This window comes from Hemiscyllium ocellatum, chromosome 5 (assembly GCF_020745735.1).
Source record: "Hemiscyllium ocellatum isolate sHemOce1 chromosome 5, sHemOce1.pat.X.cur, whole genome shotgun sequence".
Taxonomy (NCBI): Eukaryota; Metazoa; Chordata; class Chondrichthyes; order Orectolobiformes; family Hemiscylliidae; genus Hemiscyllium; species Hemiscyllium ocellatum.
The window spans coordinates 141319879-141338239 of record NC_083405.1 but is presented as its reverse complement, the minus strand read 5'-3'; the positions used below and the strand labels follow the sequence as shown (position 1 = coordinate 141338239).

Here is an 18361-nt window from a genome sequence, read left to right as displayed (position 1 = left end):
TAACTCTAATCAATATCCAAAGCCCCTTGCTGCTTCTGAGTTCACCCAAACAGATTCCACACATTGTTCTTCTGATCGGAGATTCTCTCTTATTAAGGTACTGATCCCACCCCTAATTATAAGTGCAATTTGATCTCCTTTTCCCTCTTGTCTGCCTGTCCTAATGATTGAATGTCCTTAACTATTACAGTTCCCAGTCCTGGTCACCATGCTGCTATGTTTCTGTATTGTTCATTAGGTTATTCCCATGTATCTCTATCTGTGCCTTTAGATCATTGACTTTGCTGTAAATGCTGCAGCAAAGGTAGAGAGCCATATTGACTCCATAATAGGGCTCATCAGCACTGCCCTATCAACGCTAAACTCAATTCCCAGTTTTTGGGAAATGCTTATCCAAGTATTTTCTGAACATTTTGAGGTTTCCTGCCTCAACTCTCCTCCCAGGCAGTGCATTTCAGTCCCCTACCACCCTATGGGTGAATAAGCACTTCTCCTGAAATCCCTTCAAAACCACCTGCCTTTCACCTTGAAATTATGACCCTTTGCTATTTACCCTTCAGCTAAGGGATTAGCTGCTTCCTATCCACCCTGACAATGCCCCTCATAAGATTATACATCTCAATCCATAAGAAATAGGAACAAAAATATGATGTTCAGTCCCTTCAGACAACTTTACCATTCAATAGGATCATATCTGACCTTACGTTCCTCACTTGCACTTTCCTGTGTTTTCCCTGTAATCCTTGATTCCCCTTCAGATCAAGAATCTTTCCTTCTCATCCTCAAATATACACAAGGTCTGTGCCCCCACAGCACTCTGTGGCAAGGAGTTCCAAAGACACTCCGCCCTCTGAGAAAAGACATTTCTCCTGGTCTCTGCTTTAAATTGGTGTCCCTTCACTCTGAGACTAGGACCTCTGGCCCTAGACTGTCCCATGAAGAGAACCATCCTCTCAGCATTCACTTTGTCAAGCCCCTTAAGAATACGATACGTTTCAATGAGGTCACCTGTTATTCTCCTCAATGAGTAGAGTCTCAACATGTTTTACTTTGCTCATAATACAATTCCTCCATACCAGTGATCATCCGAGTGAATCTTCTCTGAACTGTCTCAAATGGAATGATACATTTCCTTAAATAAGGGAACCAAAACTGCTCACAATATTCCAGATGTGGTCTCATATTGTACAGTTGCAGTCTTATATTCCAACCCTCTTGAAATGATCTCTCTCGCTCTCTCGCTCTCGCTCTCTACACCAAGTCCACACCAAACCTCTGAAGATTAACCCACCCAGACCCATTCCCCTACTCCCTACTAATGCACCTAACACAATGGGGAATTTAGCATGGCCAGTTCACCTAACCTGCATATCTTTGGACTGTGGGAGGAAACCAGAGCACCCGGAGGAAACCCACACAGACACGGGGAGAATGTGCAAACTCCACGCAGGCAGTTGCCCAAGGCTGGAATCAAACCTGGGTCCCTGGTGCTGTGAGGCAGCAGTGCTAACCACTGAGCCACCGTGTCGCCCGTTTACAGAAATAATGTGGACTCGATGGGCTGAATGGCCTCTTTTGGCACTAGGCAGTGATTGTGAACTGCTCTTTCACTCCTCTCTGCCTCTGTCAAAGTATTTTTAAAAAATGTGTTTTCCAACAGCTTTCAGTTCTGAAGCAGACCCTCACCAGACTTGAAACATTAATCTGTTTCTCTTTCAGCATATCGATCAGATCTGCAGAGTTTCTCTGGCTTTCTCTGTATTTTGTTTCAGATTTCTAGCCTCTGCAGTAGTAAGCCTTTATTCGATTGTTTTTGGTGTTGTGTTTAGATGATTCTAGAGAGAAAGATGAATGTTCGACTCCAGAAGCGCTTGCTGAAGGGACCAGAGCCAGCGCAACCATCACCAGACCCTGACCAGAAAGAACCAACGTCAACCAAAACCATAGGTGTACCTCCCAGAGAGGGAGCCACCCCACCTGTGCTGCATGGAGACCGAGTGCTCAGTAATCCAACAACAAACCTCAGCTCATATAATCCAATCACTCACAGCACCATATCATACCTACCCTCTCACAGTGAGTATCAGGTGGCAATACTTGCTCCTAGCAAAAACAATTGCTGTGAAGCTCTTTAACATAAGGATTGGCACAGATCACATAGTTCCTTGAAACGACTGAATCATTCATTATTATTGTGGATGATCTGATTATAGCCTTGATTCTCTGAGACAGCAAAAATCACTCTCCCAGCCTTAAGTATATCCAACGATGGAGACTCCACGATTCTTTCGGACAGAGAATTCCAAATATTTACCTTTTGAGTGAGTAATTTCTCCATTTCGCTGTCCTCAGTGACCTGCCTATTACCCTGAGACTGTGTCCTGTATATTAGATTCGGCAGCTGAGTGAGCTATTTTGGAGGTCAGTCATCAGTCAGGATGTTGTCTGCTGTGGTAGGAAGGTCTTATGAGGAAAGGCTGAGGGACTTGAGGCTGTTTTCATTAGAGAGAAGAAGGTTGCGAGGTGACTTAATAGAGACATACAAGATAATCAGAGAGTTAGATAGGGTGGACAGGGAGAGGCATTTTCCTCAGATGGTGAAGGCTAGCACGAGGGGACATTGCTTTAAATTGAGGGGTAATAGATATAGGACAGATGTCTGAGGGAGTTTCATTACTCGGTAGTAGGGGCGTGGAACCCACTGCCTGCAACAATAGTGGACTCGCTAACTTTAAGGGTATTTAAATGGTCATTGGATAAACGTATGGATGAAAACTGAATAGTGTAGGTTAGATAGGCTTCAGATTGGTTCCACAACATCAAGGCCCCAAGGGCCTGTAATGTTCAGGAGTTCCTCAGGGTAGTGACCTAGGCCCAACCATCCTCAGCCGCTTCATCAATGAACTTCCCTTATTCATAAAGTTAGAAATGGGGATGTTGCCAATGATTGCACAATGTTCAGCACCACTCACAACTCCTCAGAAACTGAAGCAGTCTGTGTTCAAATGCAACAAGATCTAAATAATATCTAGCCTTGAGTTGACAACTAGCAAGTAACATTTGTACCATACAAATGCCAGCAATGACCATCTCTCTGATCACATTCAATGGTGTTACCATCACTGAATCCCCACTATTAACATCTAGAGGTCACTGTTGGTCAGAAGCTCAACTGGACTCAGTGGCTACAAGAGCAGGTCAGAGGCTAGGAACCCTGCAGCGAGTAACTCCGCTCCTAATTCCCCAGAGTCTGTCCACCTACAAGGCACAAGTCAGGAGTGTGATGGAATAATCCCCACTTGCCTGGATGGGTACAGCCCCAACAACTCAAGAGTCCAGGACAAAGCAACCCCCACTTGATTGGTACCACCACATCACCCCCTCCATTATTAATGCTCAGTAGCTGTAGTGTGTACAATTTGCAAGATTCACTGCAAATGTTTAGCACCTCCAACCATTTCCATCTAGAAAGATAAGGGCAGCAGGTACATGAGAGCAATATCATCTGCAAGTTCACCTCCAAACCACTCACCATTTTGACATGGAAATAGATCACCATTCCTTTAGTGTCGCATTGTGGGTCAATCTATTGCACGTGGACTGCAGCAGTTTAGGAAGGCAACTCAGCACCGCATTCTCAAGGGCAACTAGGGATGGGATAATAATAGCTGCAAATGTGTTGCTGGTCAAAGCACAGCAGGTTAGACAGCATCTCAGGAATAGAGTCAATGATGCCTACTTCCCATTTTAAAAAAAATTTCAAAGAATATTGACCAATCAGCAAGTTTTGAGAGGATTTGTACCTCGAGTTGAGGTTCTGGATATAAGCTTGCTTACTAAACTGGAAGGTTCATTTTCAGACATTACATCACCGAAGTGGGTAACATCAGTGAGCCACCAGTGAAGCAATCGTGTTAGTGACCTGCTTTCTATTGATGTTTAGGTTTCCTCGGGTTGGTGATGTCATTTCCTGTGGTGATGGTCTTTTTCCCAGCGGGTGGTAAATGAGGTCCAAGTCAATGTGTTTGTCGGTAGAGTTCCAGTTGGAATGCCATGCTTCTAGGAATTCTCGTGTGTCTCTGTTTGGCTTGTCCTAGGATGGATATGTTGTCCCTGTCGAAGTGGTGTCCTTCCTCATCTGTGTGTAAGGATGCTTGTGAGAGAGGGTCATGCCTTTTTGTGGCTTGCTGGTGTTCATGTATCCTGGGGGCTAGTTTTGAGATGTTTTGTTTAGATTCCCTACAGTGTGGAAGTAGGCCCTTTGGCCCATTGTCCACACTAACCCTCCCTGACAGCACTGTGGGGGGGGTCCCTACACCCTCCCTGACAGCACTGTGGGGGGGGGTCCCTACACCCTCCCTGACAGCACTGTTGGGGGGGGGGGTCCCTACACCCTCCCTGACAACACTGTGGGGGTCCCTACACCCTCCCTGACAGCACTGTGGGGGGGTCCCCACACCCTCCCTGACAGCACTGTGGGGGGGGTCCCTACACCCTCCCTGACAGCACTGTGGGGGGGGTCCCTACACCCTCCCTGACAACACTGTGGGGGTCCCTACACCCTCCCTGACAGCACTGTGGGGGTCCCTGCACCCTCCCTGACAGCACTGTGGGGGGGTCCCTACACCCTTCCTGACAGCACTGTGTGGTGGGGGTTGCATCCCTGCACCCTCCCTGACAGCACTGTGGGGTGGGGGTTGCATCCCTGCACCCTCCCTGACAACAGTGTGGGGTGGGGGTTGCATCCCTGCACCCTCCCTGAATACTTTGTTTCCTGAATATTATGTGCAATTTGTATATTTTAAGCTGTCAGCACTCCCCCACCCCACCCATAAACCATTCGCTTTCATATTACCCTTTTCATATTGAATACAATTTGGAAATCCAAACATGCTTTATCAACTGGTTCTCCTTATCACACATGCAAGTTACATACTCCCACAAGAATAAATTTGCCAAACACAATTGCCCTTTCATAAAACCATAATCACTTGGAACATCCTGAGATTTTCTATAATCTTTTGTGTTCCTAGAATCCCCACAGTGCAGAAGCAGAACATTTGACCCACTGAGTCTACACCCACCCTCCAAAGAGCATCCCACCCAGACCCTCCTGTACCCTAGTACCTTCCTGCTTGCTGTCATACACTGGGCTCCAGTCTCCCCCCATCACCCTCTGTCTCCTGTCACAAAAGCCAGTTTTGGATCCACTTTGCCAAGTTTCATACAATCCCTACAGAGTGGAAACAGGCCGGTTGGTCCAACAAGTCCACACTAATCCTCTGAAGAGTATCCCACCCAGACCTATTCCTATAACTCTACATTTATCCCTGACTAATCACCTAACCTACACACCCCTGAACACTATGGGCAATTTATCATGGCCAATTCGTCTGCACATTTTTGGACTGTGGGAGGAAACCCACACAGACACGGGGAGAATGTACAAACTCCACACAGACTGAGTCAGGAATCAAACCTGGGTCCCTGGCGTTGTGAGGCAGCAGTGCTAACCACTGGGCCACTATGCCACCCCCATTTATCCTGGATTCCATGAGCTTTTACCTTCTTCATCAGTTTCCCATGTGAGACCTTGTCAAAGGCCTTGCTGAAATCTGTATAAACTCCAACAGCTGTGGTTCCCTCATCAGAACACATCCTTTGTCTCGGCTGCTGTGTCTTTTAGAACCTGTAGCTGTACCCCATAACGTCCTGGGGTAAAAGCTTTCACAATTTGGTTTTAATATTCCTAGCTAGTTTACTCTTTAGATTCGTATAGCACTGAAAAGGCCCCTCAGCCCACCAAGTCTGCACTGACATAACTCATCCCAATTTCCTGCACTTGTACGTAGCTTTGAATGTTGTGATATTTTAACTGCTCATCCAAATATTTCTGCCCTTTCACCAATATTTCGATGGTCCTCAGCTAACCTGTAAAACACTTTCAGTCCTAAGACTTGCTCATGTTCTTTTCAATGTTCTATAAGCCCCATCTTACGATCTCACTGACTTTATCTCACTGTCCACAGATGATATGATTAAGAAGAAACAACTCAACGCTCCCACTGCACTCCATCAGACCCATGGTTATCCAGTGAACAGAGTAAATGAAAATCCGAGTGTGCAGGAATTCTGTAGCACGCAACAGCAGAGTATCGATGCTCAGCAAATCACAACTGTGAGTAACTGTACCTCATCTTACTCCAATCCCCCACCATTCCCCATTCCCTATCTATCCACACTACACTCTGTACCTTTAACCCCGTGTCCGCACTTCTGAGCAGGAGGCCTATGTCAAGTCCCACCAACTCTAGAGGTGTGTTATAACATCTCTGAACAAGTTGATTAGAAAATATATGTTTAACACTGTGGTTTTGGATACCTCTTGCACTGAATTCTGTTTCTTTTATGCTTGGCTCAACAGGGCCTTTTCACCTCAGAGTCACATGGCATCAAGTCAGCTCCTGTTGGCAGAAGCCGCCCTGCTTCCCACTATCACCAGACAGCTGTCAACAACATCCTAACCAGGAAGGAAGCTGGGCAGGGAGGTTTGGGAATGACTGTATCCTGTGCTCCACTGGTAAGTATCAGTGGATACAGCATCATTATGGATCAACCCTACTGTTCTACAGCCTGCTCACTGCCCAGGACCAGTCACAGGAAATAGAAGCTGGAGTTTAGCTCATCAGGCCATTCGATAGAAGTATGGATGCTTTGGGGCATTAGCTCCACTTTCCTGTCCAATCCCCATGCCATCAGTTTCCTGAGACTCTAAAAACCCGTCTCTCCCAGCCTTAAACATATTCAACAGTAGACACACCACAACCATGTGGGACAGAGAATTCCAAAGATTCACAACCTTATGACTGAAGTGATTTCTTCTCCCCTCATTCTCACCTTTCACCTCAGTCACCTGCCTCTCTATGGGGCTTTTGCCCAAAATGTCGATTTTCCTGCTTCTCGGATGCTGCCTGATCTGCTGTGCTCTGCCAGCACCACTCTAATCTAAACAAAGGACTGAGATCTTTGACTGGCAGTAGGGCTTTTCTGAGCAGGCTGATGCATTCCTTCAGTTTATTCAGTAGCTATAAGATCAGATCAGAGGCTAGGAACCCTGCAGCGAGTAACTCCGCTCCTAATTCCCCAAAGCCTGTCCACCATCTACAAGGCACAAGTCAGGAGGGTGATGGAATGCTCCCCACTCGCCCTGGATGGGGGCAGCTCCAGCAACACTCAAGAAGCTTGACACCATCCAGGACAAAGCAGCTGCTTGATTGGCACCACAACAACAAGCATTCACCCCCTCCACCGCTGATGCTCAGTAGCAGCAGTGTTGTCCTATCTGCAAGATACATTGCAGAAACTCACCAAAGATCCTCAGACAGCACCTTATAAACCCACAACTGCTTCATCTAGAAGGACAAGGGGCAGCAGATACATGGAAGCCATCCTGACTTGGAAATATATACCAGTTCCTTCAGTGTTGCTGGGTCAAAATCCTGAAATTCCCTCCCTCAGAGTATTGGGGGTCAACCTATAGCACATGGACTACAGCGGTTCAAGAAGGCAGCTCCCCCCCCCACCTTCTCAAAGGCATTATTCTAAACATAGAACACAGTTAGGAAAAAGTCTGAAAACACCCAACTGAACCAAAGTTTCAATCAATTCCCAAACACCACTACTTTATAGTGGTTCTAATTCTGCAAGTTCTTTTTTGTGAACTGTGAAATCATGCTACATGAGCATATACACAGCTGTGAGCTTAGACTTTCTCGTCTTCTAATAGTCTGCAGATTTCTACCCAGCATGCTTGGTCTGAAAGTTGCACAATCCTGAGGTTTCCTAAGCTAAAATTAATCCTTGGCTATCCTGAATCAAATCAAGTTAATGGCCCTCAATGTTAATTTCCCCGCCTTAAACCACCACAGTTAATACGCCAGGCCATCTGTTCTCTGATATATGTTTATCAGGTTCCTGTTTGAGAAGGACTGTCTGACCTGGTTATTTAGTTTTTGAAACCCTTCAGAAATTTGGTGGAGCCCATATGCCACTATTTTTAACTCCAGGCTTTCTAAATTATATCAATGTGTATAAAGTCAAAGACCTTTCATAATGCTATGTATGTAAGTCTTTGTATCTGTTCTATCTATCGCTAAAGAAGAAAACTGTAAAACTATGCAAATTTAGCTACATTTTATGATTTAGAGTGGGGGACCCAAGTGTAGTGTGTCAAAGTTCGCAGATTACATTAAAATGAGTGGTAAAGCAAAATGTTCAGCGGACACAAAGTCTGCAGAGGGATATAGATAGGTTAGGTGAATGGACAAGGGTCTGTCAACTGGAGTACAATGTTGGTAAATGTGAGGTCATCCATTTTGGTCAGAATAACAGCAAAATGGACTATTATTTAAATGGTGAAAAGTTCCAGCATGCCACTGTGCAGAGGGAGCTGGGAATCTCCAGACAATGAAGGTAAGCATGCAGGTACAGCAGGGAGTGAAGAAGGCTAATAGCAGGCTGGCCTTCATAACAACAGGGATTGAGTATAGAAGCAAAGACGTTCTTCTGCAGCTGTACAGGGCCCTGGTGAGACCACACCTGGAGTACTGTGTGCAGTTCTAGTCTCCAAATTTGAGGAAAGACATTCTGGCTATTGAGGGAGTGCAGCGTAGGTTCACGAGGTCAATTCCTGGAATGGCGGGATTACCTTACACTGAAAGACTGGAGCGACTGGGCTTGTATACCCTTGAGTTTAGAAGACTGAGAGGGGATCTGATTGAGACATATAAGATTAATAAAGGATTGGACACTCTGGAGGCAGGAAACATGTTTCCGCTGATGGGTGAGTCCCGAACCAGAGGACACAGCTTAAAAATACGGAGTAGACCATTTAGGACAGAGATGAGGAGAAACCTCTTCATCCAGAGAGTGGTGGCTGTGTGGAATGCTGTGCCCCAGAGGGCAGTGGAGGCCCAGTCTCTAAAGTCATTTAAGAAAGAGTTGGATAGAACTCTCAAGGATAGTGGAATCAAGGGTTATGGGGATAAGGCAGGAACAGGATACTGATTAAGGATGATCAGCCGTGATCATATTGAATGGTGGTGCAGGCTTGAAGGGCAGAATGGCCTACTCCTGCACCTATTGTCTATTGTCTAATCCTTGTGCATGAATCACAATAAGTTGGTTTGCAGATGCAGCAGGTAATTAAGGCAAATGGAATATTGTCCTTCATTGCCAGAGAGATTGAGTTTAAAGCAGGGAGGTTATGTTGTAGCTGTACAAGGTGCTGGTGAGGCCACTCCTGGAGTAATGTGTGCAGTTTTGGTCTCCTTACTTAGGAAAAGACGTACTAACGCTGGAGGGGGTGCTGAGAAGGTTCACTCGGTTAATTCCCGAGTTGAGGGGATTGGCTTATGAGGTGAGTTTGAGTTGATTTTGGCTATGTTCATTGGAATCTGGAAGAATGAGGGAGTGATCTTATAGAAACACAAAATTATGAAGGGAATAGACAAGAAAGAAGCAGAGAGGTTGTTCCACTGGCTGCTGAAACTAGATCTGGGGGACATGGCCTCACAGTAAGGGGGAGCAGATCTTGGACTGAGCTGAGAAGGAACGTCTTCACCCAGAGGGTTGTGACTCTGTGGAACTGCCTGCCCAGGGAAGCAGCTGAAGTCTCCTGATTGAATGTTTTTAAGCTGCAAATGTGTTGCTGGTCAAAGCACAGCAGGCCAGGCAGCATCTAAGATAGGTCGGTGTTTGAATGTTAAGGGTTACGGTGAGAAGGCAGGTAAGTGGAGCTGAGGTCACAAAGATCAGCCATGATCTGATTGAATGGTGGAGCAGGCTCGAGGGGCCAGATGGTCTCCTCCTGCTCCGAGTTCCTATGGTCTTATGTTTTTCCGTCTCCCAGTCCCAGTTGGACCCCACACTAGGCTTAGTGTCTTGTGCAAGATGGAGGACGGGAAACATTTCTGGCTGTAAGAGCTGCTCCTGTTTTTGAGGTATTTTAGGCGCTGGAGGTGATTTCCTCGAATTCCAGGAGCAGCGATTCCTGTTGTATATGCTGTTGCATTGTTTTGGAACTTTGGAACAAAAAGTCAAAACAACAGCAGTTTTAAAGGGAGAAGAACAGAAAAAGGAAGCACATGGTGAGGACAGTGCAGGAGAGAGAGAGAGGGAGAGAGAGAGAGAGAACCTGCACAGTTCCCGCCTTTGCTGTTTGAATTTGTGTATCGCTGGGACATCGGAGTGCGTCTGGGAAAATTAACAAACAGTGAAATTCATAACTAATCTTGGAGGAACCTGTTGGACAAAGTTCACAACACAGAATCAGAGAAGTTAATTGTTGGTTTTGGAGATAAGTCTCTTGATTAAACTTAAAATATAAGCCATAGCTATTAATTTAACCTGGGACAGTGTTTGTAGAGGAATAAGACGGTGTTATTTTCTGGGTCTGTAGATTGTGAAGGAGCAAAAATGGCCTTTGCAGTAATATGTACTTCTTGTCAGATGTGGGAGTTTAAAGAGAGTTTAAGGGTTACTGCGGATTATATCAGCCATAAATGCTGTTGGATGCAAATCTTATCAGATTGAGTGGATCGGTTGGAGAGACAGATAGAAGCGATGAGGAATTTGCAACAGCTACAGTATATGGTGGATGGCAGTTATAGGAAGGGGGGAAAAGTCTCAGATACAGTCACATAGATGGGTTAACTCCAGGAAGAGTGAGAGAGGTAGGCAGCTGGTGCAGGAGTCTTTTGTGGATATACCCATTTCAATCAGGTATGCTGTTTTGGAAAATGTAGGTGGTGATAGATTCCCAGGAGAACAGAGCACGAACAGCCAAGTTTCTGTTATTGAGACTGGCTCTAATGCAACGAGGGGTACGTCGGCTTCCAAAAAATCAGTTGTGTTAGAGGATTCTGTTGTCAGAGGTACAGACAGACGTTTCTGTGGGCAGCAGAAAAAAAGCAGAATGGTGTGTTGTTTCCCTGGTGCCAGGATCAAGGATGTCTCAGAGAGGGTGCAGAATGTTCTCATGGGGGAGAGGGGCCAGCAGGAGGTCATCGAGTAAAAAGTGAGGTCTGCAGATGCTGGAGATCAGAGCTGAAAATGTGTTGCTGGTTAAAGCACAGCAGGTTAGGCAGCATCCAAGGAACAGGAAATTCGACGTTTCAGGCCAGAGCCCTTCATCATTTCCTGATGAAGGGCTCTGGCCTGAAACGTCGAATTTCCTGTTCCTTGGATGCTGCCTAACCTGCTGTGCTTTAACCAGCAACACATTTTCAGCAGGAGGTCATTGTCCACATTGGAACCTACGACATAGGAAGGGAAAAGGTTGAGACTCTGAAGGGAGATTACAGAGAGTTAGGCAGAAATTTAAAAAGGAGGTCCTCAAGGGTAGTAATATCTGGATTACTCCCAGTGCTACGAGCTATTGAGGGCAGGGATAGGAGGATAGAGCAGATGAATGCAGGGCTCAGGAGCTGGTGTATGGGAGAAGGATTCACATTTTTGGATCATTGGAATCTCTTTTGGGGAAGAAGTGACCTGTACAAGAAGGACGGATTGCACCTAAATTGGAAGGGGACTAATATACTCAGAGAGTAGTAAGGGTATAGAATGCTTTGCCTGCAACGGTAGTAGATTCACCAAGTCGTCGTTGGACAGGCATATGGACGTACAAGGAATAGTGTAGGTGGGAGGGGCTTCAGATTGGTATGACAGGGTGGCCCAACATCGAGGGCCGAAGGGCCTGTACTGCGCTGTAATGTTCTATACTGGCAGGGAAATTTGCTAGAACTGCTTGGGAGGATTTAAACTAGTAAGGTGGGGGGGGTGGGGGGGGTGGTGGGACCCAGGGAGATAGTGAGGAAAGAGATCAATCTGAGACTGGTACAGTTGAGAACAGAAGTGAATCACAGTCAGGGCAGGCAGGGACAAGGTAGGATTAATAAATTAAACTGCATTTATTTCAATGCAAGGGGCCTAACAGGGAAGGCAGATGAAATCAGGGCATGGTTAGGAACATGGGACTGGGATATCATAGCAATTACAGAAACATGGCTCAGGGATGGACAGGACTGGCAGCTTAATGTTCCAGGATACAAATGCTACAGGAAGGATAGAAAGGGAGGCGAGAGAGGAAGCTGTGCTGAGGGAGGATATTCCTGGGAATACATGCAGGGAAGTTATTTGGGTGGAACTGAGAAATAAGAAAGGGATGATCACCTTATTGGGATTGTATTATAGCCCCCCTAATAGTCAAAGGGAAATTGAGAAACAAACTTGTAAGGAGATCTCAGCTATCTGAAAGAATAATAGGATGGTTATGGTAGAGGATTTTAACTTTCCAAACATCGACTGGGATTGCCATAGTGTTAAGGGTTTAGATGGAGAGGAATTTGTTAAGTGTGTACAAGACAATTTTCTGATTCAGTATGTGGATGTACCTACTAGAGAAGGTGCAAAACTTGACCTACTCTTGGGAAATAAGGCAGGGCAGGTGACTGAGGTGTCACTGGGGGAGCACTTTGGGGCCAGCGACCATAATTCTATTCCTTTTAAGATAGTGATAGAAAATGATAGACCAGATCTAAAAGTTGAAGTTCTGAATTGGAGGAAGGCTAATTTTGATGGTATTAGGCAAGAACTTTCAAAAGCTGATTGGAGGCTGGAAAATGGGAAGCCTTCAGAAATGAGAGAATAAGAATCCAGAGAAAGTATATTCCTGTCAGGGTGAAAGGGAAGGCTGGTAGGTATAGGGAATGCTGGATGACTAAAGAAACTGAGGGTTTGGTTAAGAAAAAGGAGGAAGCCTAGGTCAGGTACAGACAGGATAGAGTGAATCCTCAGAAGAGTATGAAGACAGTAGGAGTATACTAAGAGGGAAATCAGGAGGGCAAAACTGGGACATGAGATAGCTTTGGCAAATAGAATTAAGGAGAATCCAAAGAGATTTCACAAATACATTAAGGACAAAAGGGTAACTAGGGAGAGAATAGGTCCTCTCAAAGATCAGTAAGTGGCCTTTTGTGGAGCCACAGAAAATGGGGGAGATACTAAATGAATATTTTGCATCAGTATTTACTGTGGAAAAGGATATGGAAGATATAGGCTGTAGGGAAATAGATGGTGACATCTTGCAAAATGTCCAGATTACAGAGGAGGAAGTGCTGGATGTCTTGAAATGGATAAAGGTGGATAAATCCCCAGGACCTGATCAGGTGTACCTGAGAACTCTGTGGGAAGCTAGAGAAGTGATTGCTGGGCCGCTTGCTGAGATATTTGTACCATCGATAGTCACAGGTGAGGTGCCGGAAGACTGGAGGTTGGCAAACGTGGTGCCACTGTTTAAGAAGGGCGGTAAAGACAAGCCAGGGAACTACAGACCGGTGAGCCTGACCTCGGTGGTGGGCAAGTTGTTGGAGGGAATCCTGAGGGACAGGATGTACGTGTATTTGAAAAGGCAAGGACTGATTAGGGATAGTCAACATGGCGTTGTGTGTGGGAAATCACAAACTTGATTGAGTTTTTTGAGGAAGTAACAAAGAAGATTGATGAGGGCAGAGCAGGAGATGTGATCTATATGGACTTCAGTAAGGCGTTTAACAAGGTTGCAAATGTGTTGCTGGTCAAAGCACAGCAGGCCAGGCAGCATCTCAGGAATAGAGAATTCGACGTTTCGAGCATAAGCCCTTCATCAGGAATAAGAGAGAGAGAGCCAAGCAGGCTAAGATAAAAGGTAGGGAGGAGGGACTAGGGGGAGGGGCGATGGAGGTGGGATAGGTGGAAGGAGGTCAAGGTGAGGGTGATAGGCCAGAGTGGGGTGGGGGCGGAGAGGTCAGGAAGAGGATTGCAGGTTAGGAGGGCGGTGCTGAGTTGAGGGAACCGACTGAGACAAGGTGGGGGGAGGGGAAATGAGGAAACTGGAGAAATCTGAATTCATACCTTGTGGTTGGAGGGTTCCCAGGCGGAAGATGAGGCGCTCCTCCTCCAGCCATCGTGTTGTTGTGTTCTGCCGGTGGAGGAGTCCAAGGACCTGCATGTCCTCGGTGGAGTGGGAGGGAGAGTTAAAGTGTTGAGCCACGGGGTGATTGGGTTGGTTGGTTCGGGCGGCCCGGAGGTGTTCTCTGAAGCGTTCCGCAAGTAAGCGGCCCGTCTCCCCAATGTAGAGGAGGCCACATCGGGTGCAGCGGATGCAATAGATGATGTGTGTGGAGGTACAGGTGAACTTGTGGCGGATATGGAAGGATCCCTTGGGGCCTTGGAGGGAAGTGAGTGTGGAGGTGTGAGCGCAAGTTTTACATTTCCTGCGGTTGCAGGGGAAGGTGCCGGGGGTGGAGGTTGGGTTGGTGGGGGGTGTGGATCTGATGAGGGAGTCACGAAGGGAGTGGTCCTTGCGGAATGCTGATAGGGGAGGGGAGGGAAATATATCCTTGGTGGTGGGGTCCGTTTGGAGGTGGCGGAAATGGCGGCGGATGATACGTTGTATGCGGAGGTTGGTGGGGTGGTAGGTGAGAACCAGTGGGGTTCTGTCTTGGTGGCGGGCGGAGGAGCGGGAAGTGGAGGAGATGCGGTGGAGGGCATCGTCGATCACGTCTGGGGGGAATCTGCGGTCCTTGAAGAAGGAGGCCATCTGGGCTGTGCGGTGTTGGAATTGTTCCTCCTGGGAGCAGATGCGGCGGAGACGAAGGAATTGGGAATATGGGATGGCGTTTTTACAGGGGGCAGGGTGGGAGGAGGTGTAGTCCAGGTAGCTGTGGGAGTCAGTCGGTTTATAATAGATGTCTGTGTTGAGTCGGTCGCCCGAGATAGAAATGGAAAGGTCTAGGAAGGGGAGGGAGGAGTCTGAGACAGTCCAGGTGAATTTCAAGTCGGGATGGAAGGTGTTAGTAAAGTTGATGAACATGGGAGACTGATTAGCAAGGTTAGATCTCAAGGAATACAGGGAGAACTAGCCATTTTGATACAGAACTGGCTCAAAGCTAGAAGACAGAGGATGGTGGTGGAGGGTTGTTTTTCAGACTGGAAGCCTGTGACCAGTGGAATGCCACAAGGATCGGTGCTGGGTCCTCTACTTTTCATCATTTATATAAATGATTTGGATGCGAGCATAAGAGGTACAGTTAGTAAGTTTGCAGATGACACCAAAATTGGAGGTGTAGTGGACAGCGAAGAGGGTTACCTCAGATTACAACAGGATCTGGGCCAGATGGGCCAATGGGCTGAGAAGTGGCAGATGGAGTTTAATTCAGATAAATGCGAGGTGCTGCATTTTGGGAAAGCAAATCTTAGCAGGACTTATACACTTAATGGTAAGGTCCTAGGGAGCTGAACAAAGAGACCTTGGAGTGCAGGTTCATAGCTCCTTGAAAGTGGAGTCGCAGGTAGATAGGATAGTGAAGAAGGTGTTTGGTATGCTTTCCTTTATTGGTCAGAGTATTGAGTACAGGAGTTGGGTGGTCAGGTTGTGGCTGTACAGGACATTGGTTAGGCCACTGTTGGAATATTCTGTGCAGTTCTGGTCTCCTTCATATCGGAAAGATGTTATGAAACTTGAAAGGGTTCAGAAAAGATTTACAAGGATGTTGCCAGGGTTGGAGGATTTGAGCTACAGGGAGAGGCTGAACAGGCTGGGGCTGTTTTCCCTGGAGCATCGGAGGCTGAGGGGTGACCTTATAGAGGTTTACAAAATTAGGAGGTGCATGGATAGGATAAATAGACAAAGTATTTTCCCTGGGGTGGGGGAGTCCAGAACTAGAGGGCATAGGTTTAGGGTGAGAGGGGAAAGATATAAAAGAGACCTAAGGGGCAATGTTTTCACACAGAGGGTGGTACGTGTATGGAATGAGCTGCCAGAGGATGTGGTGGAGACTGGTACAATTGCAACATTTAAGAGGCATTTGGATGGGTATATGAATAGGAAGGGTTTGGAGGGATATGGGCCGGGTGCTGGCAGGTGGGACTAGATTGGGTTGGGATATCTGGTCGGCATGGACAGGTTGGACCGAAGGGTCTGTTTCCATGCTATATATCTCTGTGACTCTATGACACAGTAACAGTATCGCCACATTTTGGCGGATGATCTGAGTTCACGTCCTCGTTCCCCTAGAGTCTGTCAGGACATGTCTGAACAAGTTGATTCATGTTTTTGAAAGCTGAGATGAGATCGAGGGTTAATGGAATAGGGCCTGAAGCAACCTGAGGAGCTGTTTGGTCACATGGAGGTTCAGCATGGAGATAAATGGCCTGGGTTCCCTGTGTTCACTGTAAATGTGAGTAAGTGAATGCCTAGTTTTAAATTCAGGAGCTGTTCTCACCTGAGTTTGATTATATTGTGAGACAGCGTGGGAGGTAGATATGTGGCTGAAAGTGAATATTTACATTTACATGGAAATTTGCATTCTGCTGTTCAAGGGTTTAACATCATTGATTGATGGGACAGTGGTTTGGATCAGCTGGTCTTGTTCGCTCACTCGCTCTGTCTCTCCTGTGTCTCTCTCTTGCCTTGCTATCTCTCCCCTCTCCTTCCCTCCCACTCTCTCTCCCTGTCTCAGTGCCTCTGTCTCTGACTCTCCTTACTCACTCTCTCTATTTCATGTTGCCTTCACCTCTCTCTCCCTGTCTCTTGGTCTCTCTTTCTCTGTTTCTCCTGTCTCTCTCTCTCTCTCTCTCACTGTCTCGCAGTTTGTGTATCTGCCTGTACTGTTATGGGGTTTGATAGGGCCAAGTGCCCTGAGCTATGGTTTGTGTAATACTTTGGGAGAAAGCTTGTCCTTGGAGCACTTGAGTTGTATTCCTGTTTTGCAGAATCCAAGGCCACAGTCACAAGCGCGAGAGAGCCGTCCCTTTAAGAAGATGTTCCAGACGACGTCGAATATGGAAGCAGCAGGGAATCCAAAGGCTGCTTGGGGCAGCTATTGCCAGACCTACGGGGTTATCAGTCAAACTGGGCTCGAAAACCTGCGTCACCTGCAGATCCAAAATAAGCCGTAGCTACCCAGGACAGCACAGGTCAGACAGTGCACGGGGTGGGGTGCGCCAGTAGGGAACCTGCGCAGGAGCTGTTGGCATCCACTTTCAGCTGGGAATGTTCCACAAGTGCCTAAACCATGAGTACATCAGCACCTGATCGGAGAAAAATCACCTTTTAATGGGAATGATTAACTCTATGCAATCAGCCATGTGGAGAAGCTGGTACTTTGTTCCACTGATGTGGATCCCACAGTATGATGATCTCTCCAGTAGCCTGTCCTCTCATTACAACCTGCAGAGTTGGATACACACCGCAGCTCTGTCTGCTGCTCTCTGACACACTCTGTCTTGAATTGTCCTGTGAAAGTGCCTTTAGGGTATGAGATGGGATTGTCCTCATAGGGGAAGCTGGAGTTGGGTGGGGGTTTTGTCTGTGTCTGGGGCCTATGGTTCAAACTGGAATTCCTTCCCAGCCCGAGTCCAGGATTAAGTGGGCTTGACTCCTGCCTTGAATTGTTGATGGCCTTTCCTCAGTTCTCCAACCAATCTCACCCAGGGGCTTGACTCCACTCAACAACTTGGTTTTAACTGTTTGTGATTTCCGTTTTCTGTAAATATTTGCTTGAGGAATGTTTGATAATTGACCACAAATCTTTTGTTAAAATGAATATCTGTAGCGATGTCAGAACTGTCAATGTGATTTTTCTAGATGTTTTAATAAACACACAACAAATTTCTCTGTTTCTTTATTCGAATGTTATTCTCATCTCCAAAACACGACAGATGATAGAGTAACACACCCTGCACCAATCTAGTCAGTGTGCCTCAATAGCATCGACCTGGGAGAAGCAGTGAGTACATGACAGTGCTGCACTCCCTCAGCACTGACCCTCCGACAGTGCGGCACTCCCTCAGCACTGACCCTCCGACAGTGCGGCACTCCCTCAGCGCTGACCCTCCGACAGTGCGGCACTCCCTCAGCACTGACCCTCCGACAGGGCCCACTCCCTCAGCACTGACCCTCCGACAGTGCGGGACTCCCTCAGCACTGACCCTCCGACAGGGCCCACTCCTCAGCACTGACCCTCCGACAGTGCGGGACTCCCTTAGCACTGACCCTCCGACAGGGCCCTCTCCCTCAGCACTGACCCTCCGACAGTGCGGGACTCCAGCACTGACCCTCCGACAGTGCGGGACTCCCTCTGCACTGACCCTCCGACTGGGCCCACTCCCTCAGCACTGACCCTCCGACAGTGCGGGACTCCCTCAGCACTGACCCTCTGACAGGGCCCGCTCCCTCAGCACTGACCCTCCAACAGGGCCCACTCCCTCAGCACTGACCCTCCGACAGGGCCCGCTCCCTCAGCACTGACCCTCTGACAGT

At 47.2% G+C, this 18361-nt stretch overlaps 1 protein-coding gene across 1 annotated transcript in view; it reads left to right on the top strand.

The window, feature by feature from the left end:
• mapk15 (mitogen-activated protein kinase 15) overlaps positions 1 to 17714 on the top strand; it is a 116998-nt gene extending 99284 nt beyond the window's left edge. The window contains exons 11-14 of the mRNA XM_060825756.1: positions 1830 to 2076; positions 6030 to 6178; positions 6425 to 6580; positions 16813 to 17714. Of these exons, the coding sequence (XP_060681739.1) occupies positions 1830 to 2076; positions 6030 to 6178; positions 6425 to 6580; positions 16813 to 16998 (738 nt within the window). The 3' untranslated portion in view covers positions 16999 to 17714. The remainder of the gene's footprint in view (positions 1 to 1829; positions 2077 to 6029; positions 6179 to 6424; positions 6581 to 16812) is intronic.
• The last annotated feature ends 647 nt before the right edge of the window (positions 17715 to 18361 follow it).